Source organism: Anser brachyrhynchus (assembly GCF_964034855.1).
Source record: "Anser brachyrhynchus genome assembly, chromosome: 6".
NCBI lineage: Eukaryota > Metazoa > Chordata > Aves > Anseriformes > Anatidae > Anser > Anser brachyrhynchus.
Window position 1 is genome coordinate 19,852,621 of NC_137700.1, and position 8,529 is coordinate 19,861,149.

The window sequence follows — 8,529 nt, forward strand, 5'->3', positions numbered from 1 at the left end:
GATGTTGTTTAAAATTACTTTTACATTCTTGCCGGAGTAGAGCCTGTCTGTTGGGCACTGAGTCTCGAGGGAGGAATACCTCAAGCTGGGATCCTGGCTCAGCTGCAGACCTGCCCACATCTTCGGACCAAGTCACTGAACCTCTGTTCTGTGCCTTACCTTCCTCGTGCAGCGACACCGAGGGCGCTGGGGTCTGCTCTTGTTGCTTTGCCCTGAGCATTTCTCTGCAGGGTTTCCAGCCAGACCTGCAGGAGAAACATAGCACAAACTGGTGGAATCCTTCACATAAACTAAAACCAAAAAAACAGGATGAGAATAAATCATTTTTGGTTTATATCCTGCTTTGGTAAATCTATTCTTTTCTGATAGTCCACTAAGAAGAAATATCTCGTGTCACTCCTTCCTTGCTGCTTGTCTTCTGCTTTTCTTAATATCCTCATCACGTTTTCTGTTTCTTTTTTTGTCTCCAGCTTAGAAACCAGAGACTCCTTCCTTCACCAAGGATTTCTGAGGGGGTTTGTGCTTTTCCGGGTGCCAAAAAAAGACTAACACGAGTCTTTGCTGTTTATGACGGTAGCTGATGGTTGTTAGAGGGAGCTCCCCGTGTCCAGCAGCGCAGTGAGGTTATTTCCTACACAGCACACTCTAGTGTTTGGTTGGGGATTTGGCTGTTCCATGCCTTTGGCAGCTACATTTTTCTGCTCTCTGTCCTGCGTAACACAGCTTGGCAAGGTGAGAAGCAAGGCTGTTTTTAAGGGTGGATTTATGGATAAAGCAAGAAAGAGGGAAAAGAAAAGGAGGGTGAAGGGTGGAAGGATGAAGCTGGCTGCCGGTGGAAGGGAGGAAGGGGTGAATGGGCTGTGCAGAAGCCCAAATTTGCCTGCTGTGGGAAGTGGGCTGGGAACACGGGGTCTGGAAGCAGCAAGAGCTGAGGAATGGGGAGAAGCAGAGCTGTGCCCTGGTCTACATCAAGAAGGAAGCAACACCCGGGGCTGGGATGACAGGAGCGCTCTGCTGAATTTGGAAGAAGGGAATGACAAAACAATTATTATTATTTTACTCGTGTCTTTTAAGTGCTGTGGATGTTTGAAGGACAAAGAGAGTGGGAAGTGACAGAACTGTGGGGTTAAATTTTGGGGCATTTAAATGGCATGGGGACAATACTGGGGGATGCTAGGGAGCTGCTCTCCTTTGGCATGGAAATTGGTGGGTCATACTGAATTTTGGACCATCCCGAGTTCACTGTCACAGTACTTGAGAGCAGGGTTTACCAGGCAATCGTGGACTAGGTGCATGGGACTTTTTGACCCGGTTGCCAGCATCCTCTTTTTGAAGATGCCCACGCTTGTCCTAGTCTCATCCTGCATGTGGCTGTGCACGAAAACTGCAGTGACCCCGCTCATCAAGACCATCCGGGCTCTCTGAGGCCACGGGCTTACAAAGGGTGAAGAAGGCTGGTCCCACTCGCTCCCTGCCTGCAGACCCCCTCCTCGCAGACGACCCCCAGCCTGCCCTGGGCCATGCTCCTCGCTGCTGTTACAACTGGACACAGCCCTGCACAACACCAGCACCGCTGCTTTTGTGATGTTACACGATGAAATACGCAATTAGTGCAGCTCTGGCCGGGAGGAGGAAGCCGGCTGCTCCCCCTCTAGCGGTGTGGGTTTGTCACGGCACAAGAAGTAATATCTATATTTCTATTTCCCCCCAGCTCCTCGCTGTCATCTCAGGTTCTGCCATGCCGTGTACCTCAGCTCACCGGAGTGCGCTGGGGGCACACAGGGCTGCTTCGGTTTTGTCTCCATCATTTATACTCGCACCCTTCTGGGGAGGGGGCTCTGCGTGGAGGGAAGGGGGCACCTGCCTCACCGGTGCTGTCAGCAGGTGTCAGACTTGTTAAAATTAAATCTGGCCCCTCAGCTGGCTCAGCCCCGGTCTGTTCTCACACTCGGGATGAAAACGCTGCCCCTGGTCCTGTGCTCAAGTCTGTCTTTGCAGCTGGAAGGGCTGAAGTTCTGCCTCGTAACGGGGCTGAGAGCCACCTGCAAATGCAGCTGTTGGATCCCTGCAGGAAACTCGGTGTCCTGCCCCTTCCCTGTCCTGCCTTGAAAGAGTCCCCTCTCCTTCCCCGACCACTTGTCATTTGCTGATCGGAGTAACAGGTGAGGTGTGTGCGACCCGCGGCAAAGCCTGCCCCTGCAGAAGATGACTTTCTGTCCCCTGCCTTGCTCCATCTTCAGGGCTGGACGTGGCTTTGCTGGCTCATTCTGGCAGTAAAACAGCAGCCCTAAATGTGGCACTGACCACACCTGCCTGTGCTGATGCTGCTCGCAGCCCTCCCGGGGCCAGCTCCACAAACTCAAGGGGAGAAAGGGACGGGGATGGACGGGAGGCAGCTTTTGAGCCACGTAATGAAAACAGGGTGCGAGCAGACCCATTTCCCAGAAGGGACAGGTGAGGCTGGTGGCGCTGTGCCTCGCGCTGCCTTTCAACCCCGGCGCCCCCCGAACGGGGCAGGATGCGGCCCTGCAGCCCCCAGCCCCGCGGCAGTGGCACGCCGGCCCCGATTATTGTTGGGTGTCGAAAAAGACATTGAAAAGAAAGGAGGAGAGCTGTGAAGAGGGTCACTTTAGTGGCTCTTTCATTTATTTTTTTTCTTCCCCCGAGAAGGAAGTTAGAAAAGCAGAGCCCTCAAAGCCGCATTGAAAGGGTGACAGAGACGGGATAATGCGTAAGACCGAGGGAAGGAATCTCAGAGCACTCGCCACGGTGTTTTAATGATCTGTTAACAATTACCCCTTTCAGGGGAGAACATATGGTAGATGGTTTGCTTAAAAAAAAAAGAAAGAAAAGGACAAAAAAAAAGAGAAAAAAGAAATTGCTTCAGAAACTTAAGTGATGTTGGGAACATGGTGGGGATTGATGGAAAGAGCTGGGGGAGGGAGGGGATCCTTGCACCGAGCACGGGGGGGGGTTGGATCCTAGGACCCTCAAAAGCTGGTGATGGCTTGGAGCTGCTCCTCGTGGCCGTGAGCACCACCTGTGGGTGCCCCGTGGTACCTGAGCCCACCTCTGTCCCCTGGGGGGAATGGGGAACTGCTCCTGGGAAGGTGCTGATAAAACCGAGGAAGCTTCACCCAGCCCACCAGCACCTCCCCTATGTCTTTGCTGTCAAAGCAGCAGCTGAAGATGCTGCTGGGATGCCGAGGCGTGTGCGCATGGGGGGAAGGCAGCCCCCAGGTCCCCAAGGCCATCGGTGGGTTGGAGAATGCCACGTGCCAGGGCTGAAGACTGGAGCCGGACCACGTCCTTGGTCTCTGCAGCCCACAGTCCCGTCCCGACCCCATCCCATGGGCTGCAACCCCTGCTCTGAGGCTGGCTCTGGTCCGAGCCCAGCTGCCAGGCACGGCCAGCAATGAGCCCCGTGGCTGGGGGGTCTCCTGGCCGCACAAATTGCTAATGTCACCCAGGTGCAGCCAGGCGAGGGAATGTTGTGAGCTTTCCCTGCTGTTATCTGCTGTGAAATCGCGGCCTTTCGCTGTCCTGGCTTTTTGGTGTGAGGTTTGATCCTGGCTTGCTACAACTGCATTGCCAAGGACTGTTACAGCTGCCGGTGTCCTCACTGGATCCATCACACGTCACAGCCTGGGGCAGAAACTGTCCCCTTTTCTCTGGGCCTTGCCTTGTGTTCTGCTGGACCTGGGATGGAGGCGAGGAGAGGCTTTGTCCTGAGCAGCAGGGTGAGGAGAGACAGGGCTGGCACTTGGCATTGGTTTCTCTGCTTTCTTCTGCAATTCTTCCAGTTTGACCAGCAGAGCCTCCAACTTGGAGAGGAAAGCTCATCTGGGGTCATTTTGGGCAGCAGGTGGGCCCTGTCCCTGTGTTTGATGAGCAGCTGGCAGGACAAAGAGTTGACGAGCGTCCCAGCCTGCACCCTTGCAGCCCCGTTGTGCACCAGTGTGCCAGAAGCTGGGGTTTGCCCCCTGGGACAGGAGTGCTGCTCAGGGCGATGCCAGCCCGAGCACCCTGGCCATGGGCTGGTTGTGAGGCTTGGGCATGCCTGGAAAACCCGAGGGAGACGTTCTGGCTGCATGACCCGTCCCCGCGGAGCTGGGGAAGCAGCAGCCCCCTTGCTGGTGGTGAAGCAGCACGGGGCCAGCAGCCCAGCACGAAGCAGAGGGGAGCACACCCGGGGAGGTGGGACTGGAGGTGAACCCTGGGCGAATGCCTTTGTGTAACGGGGCGGCACAGGCACCTGTCGGCATCGCCCACCCCAATCCTTCTCCTACCGCCTTGTGCTTGGTGTCTGCTCCCTCCCTGTCCTTTCCCTGGCACTTCTTTTCCTTTCCCACCTCCTAGCTGGAGATAATACAGGTTTATGAACGCTTGCACTTCTGTTCTGGCCAAAAGCAGGGCACCAGAAGCCGCCTGCCCCCGCAGGCTGCGTTATAGGGCCACGCGAAGACGGAGCCCTCGGCGCTCCTCTCCCCGTGCCCTCGCAGCTCTTCTCCTCCTCGGGCACAGTCAGAGCGGTGCCTGCGGGTTTTCCGAGCTCCCTTTGCAGCTCTGCCCGTGCAGGGCTCCGGGGCTGCGGGCTCGTTGCTGCCCCGGCCCCGGCTGAGCTCCGGGGGGGCCCCGCTCTCCCCAGCCATGCGCCCCGTCGGGCGGCGGGGACGCGCTCCCGGCGCCGTTTTCCCTGCCCTCCTCCTGCTTTTTTTTTTCCTCCTTTTTGCCCCTTTTTCTCTCCCCCCGTGGGAGCCGGCCGCGGGGGGGAGGAAGGGAGAAATCTCGTTTGTCCCCGGCGCTCACAAAGGGGGGCACCTGGCGCACCTTGCGCCCGGCATCTGCGCTCCTCGGGTGCCGGCAGCGCGCTCGCACCGGGGCGCGGGGGCTGCCCAGCGTCTGCCGGGAGCCGCAGCGAGGGGCTGCGGGTCCCTGGGGGGCTCCGTGAGCACCGGGGGCTCCGGGCAGGGCCGCGGCCCCGGGACAAGAGGAGGAAGAGGAGGAGGAGGAGGAGGGAAAGGGGAGCAGCGGGCGCGCCCCGGGGCAGTGCGCGGCCGGGGCTGCGGGGCGCGGAGCGGTCCTGGCCGTGCCCATGAGGGCCGGGGAAGGGGGCGAGGGGGGTGTGGGGGTCCGGGCCGCCCCCCCAGCCCCGTTCCTCCGCCGATCGACCCGAGGCCGTCGGGCGGGCGGGCTGCGGCCGGGCCGCGGCTCTGCAAAACGTCTCCAACGCCTGGCAGGCGAGGGATGTGCCGGGGCTCCACTGGTTGCCATATGTTTTCAATAAAATAAGACAAATAGGGCCGGGAGATAGGGCTTGCAGTAAACCTGTTATAAAGGAGCATAAAATAGGCCAATGTAAACGCCAGAAGGGCCCCTCCGGGAAGGGCCGTTTGGTGCCAGCCCCGCGCCGCAGCGGCTCAGACAGGTGTGAGCAGGAGCCCGACGCGGTGCCCCCGGAGATTTTTATCACGTTTGTGGTAATATTGTGCTTGTTATGCTAACTATGAGTAAACATACCCGGCCGGGCATTGTGGCAACAGGAGGGAGTTATCGGAAAGTGGCAGTGGGAAGGTGATTTAACAATAAAGTTGTCTTGTTTGCCAGCAGGTGATGTCTGCCCCCAGCCCCATGATTAATGCTTCCCAAAGCACTCCACTTTACAATCTCTTGTAATTATTTATTAAACGAAATCTATTTATTATTATTTTAGCAAACAGTGGTACCAGGTGGGGCTTTCTTTCCCTCTCCAGCTTTTGTTTGAAGGACGTTTGAAGTGGGCAGTCTGAGGCTTGGAAACTCGCTCGCCAGATTTTTTTGTCATCCAATTGCACAGGCACAAAAAAACCTGCCGGGCCCTTCCTATTCATCCTCCCCTGCCCTCCTCGCCGCCCCTCGAGAAGGGGCGCCCGGGCCGCCGTCGTCTCCCCCCCCCCTTCGCCCCCCTTCGCCCCCCGGCCCCGCTCCCCCGCCCGCCGCCGCCGCCCGTGGGGGAGCGGAGCCGCCGCGCCGCGCTCCCGGAGAGGCACCGCGCACCGCCGGGCCGGGGGCCGGGGAACGGGGACCGGGGGTCGGGGGGCGAGCACCGGGGCTCGGGGAGCGGGGCCCGGCCCGGGGGAGCCGCCTCAGCCCCTCCTCGGCCCGGCCCGGCCGCTCCCGGCGGCGCCGTTCCCCCGGCGGGCGCCGCCGCGCTGCTTTGGGGAGGGAGCAGGGGGCTCCGTCCCCGCCGGGGCTGCGCCCCCCCGCCGGCCCTGCCCGCCCCCAGCGGGGGCTCCGGGCTCCGCAGGGGGGCCCCGGCCCCGCCGTCCGCGCCCCCCCGCCCTGCGCCGGGGCAACGGGAGCCGGGCACGGGCCGGTCCCCGCCGCCCGCCGCCGCCGGTGCGCAAAAATCCCGGGCACGTTTTGCGCACCGAGCCCCAGCGGTGAGGCCGCCCGGCCCTGCCCGAGCGCAGGGCTGGAGGGGCGCCGGCTGCCGGGGGCAGCGAGGGGGGACCCTTCCCCGTCGGGACGCGGCCCCCGTTTCCCCGGTGGGAGCGAGGGGACAGCGCGGGGGGGCGGGAGAGAGGCCCCCCCAGTCCTCCCCCCTGCCGCTCGGAGCCCGGAGGGCAGCGGGGGCGCGGGGCCGGCCCCGGAGCTGCGGGGGCGAGGAGAGGAGGAGAGGGGGCGAGGGGCCGGGATCGCCCTGGAGCTGTCGGGGGCTCTCTCGTGGCCCGGCTCGGGGCGGCGGGCGGTGCCGGGCCCGGCACGCTCCCGGCGGGCTGATAAGATAAAAGCGTGCCAAGGGGTGGGTGCGGGCGGGGGGGCGCACACGCTGCCCGGCCGGGAAATCCCCATTGTCTGCCGGCCCTATATATAGGGGCCTAACGGCAGTCGTGTGCCGGCCGCGCAACCTGTCCTGCCCGCGCTCGACGGCACGGCTCGGCTCGGCTCGGCACGGGAGAACGGGAACCGCAGCCCCTCTCCTTCCCCGCAGCCTCCCCCCGGGGCGCGCAGGTAAAGCCGCCGCCGGGGCCGCGCAGAGGGGGCCGCGGGGCCGGCTCCCCCCGGCCTTAACGCGGGGCTTGGCTTTGCAGGATGGCCCCGCAGAGCCAGTGCCCCCCGGGCGAAGGGCAGCCCTATTTCGGCGGCCCCCCCGCCGCCGCCCCCGCCGCCTCCTCCCCGGCCGCCGGCGGCCCCGCGGGTGCGGGCAGCCGGGGCGCGTCCCCTGCGCGCAGGAAGGGGAAGGCGCGGAGGGGCCGCGGGAAGGCGCGCAGCGAGGGGCTGCTGGGGAAGCAGAAGCGCAGCCGGCGGATGAAAGCCAACGACCGGGAGAGGAACCGCATGCACCACCTCAACTCCGCCCTGGACGCGCTCCGCAGCGTCCTGCCCACCTTCCCCGACGACGCCAAGCTCACCAAGATCGAGACGCTCCGCTTCGCGCACAACTACATCTGGGCGCTCACGCAGAGCCTGCGCCTGGCCGAGCAGAGCCTGCCCGAGCACCCCCCGCCGCCGCCCCCCGCCGCCTCCCCCGGGCCCTGGGGCTCGCCCTGCCCCGCCGCCCCCGCGCCCCCCGCCGCCTTCCCCGCCTTCCTCTGAGCCCCCCGCGGCTGCTTTCCCCCGCTCCTGCCCTCCCCCGGCCCCAAATCGCGGCCGGAGGGGGCTCCCCGCGCACTTTCCGCGCTGGGCACCGGGGGGGGACCCGCGGGAGCCCTGCGCCCCCCGGCCCGGCCCGGGAGCGGTGGGCAGGCGGCCCCAAATCACGGTTTTGTACTCGGAAACGGTAAATTATATTAATTTGTCGCTATCGGTATTTATTGATTGTAGTTCGTAACAAATATATATTTTGTATATAAGAGTATTTTTGGCAGCGGTGGTCCGGCTGTTTGTACCGGGGAGGGGGGGCCGCGGGCGCCTTCTTTTTCATTCGGAAGGAGAGGGGAATAAAGTGTGTCGCGGTCAGACCTGGGCAACGCGGCGATTTGGGGTTTGTTTGCTTGTTTTTCGTTTTGTTTTCCCGAGGAGCGCTTTCAAAATCGCGCGCAGCCCGCAGCGGAGGCTGCGCTGGGCTCTGCGGGGGCTTGCGCGGAGCCGGGGGCTGGGGGACCGGGGGCAGGGGCGGCTCAGGGGGGCCCTGCGGCCGTGCGCCCCCCGCTACCCACCTGCGCATCTTGCGCCGTCCCCTGTGCGCCTTTCCCCGCGGGGCCGTGGGACCCCCTCGCCGCTGGATTTTCAGCGCCCTGGGGTCATTTCGGGGCTGGCCCGGCCCGACAGCAGCCTCCCCGAGCGGGGGGAGGCCGGAGCGGTTAGAAACGCAGGAGGTGGGGAGAGAAACCCCACCCGCGCAGCCCCCAGGGGACGGGGACGGGGGGCTCCCGGGGTCTCAATTTGTAGCTGCAGATTTACGGCCGGGCCCCCTCCCCTCCCGGGGAGACAAAGCGGGCCGCGAGGCCGCGAGCCCGTTGTGATGCTAATTGTCCGCAGCCGAGCCCGTTCGCCGGCAGCGAAGAGCCGCAATTGAGGCAATTTGTAGGACAAAAGAAATTTGGG

General features: G+C 63.0%; 1 protein-coding gene across 1 annotated transcript; it reads left to right on the forward strand.

Annotated features, from left to right (window-relative positions):
* The first annotated feature begins 6,397 nt into the window (after window positions 1-6,397).
* Window positions 6,398-8,529, forward strand: NEUROG3 (neurogenin 3). The gene is made up of 2 exons (XM_080598118.1): window positions 6,398-6,993; window positions 7,074-8,529. Exon 2 carries the CDS (start codon window positions 7,075-7,077, stop codon window positions 7,576-7,578), a length of 504 nt encoding a protein of 167 aa, XP_080454244.1. The 5' UTR covers window positions 6,398-6,993; window position 7,074; the 3' UTR covers window positions 7,579-8,529.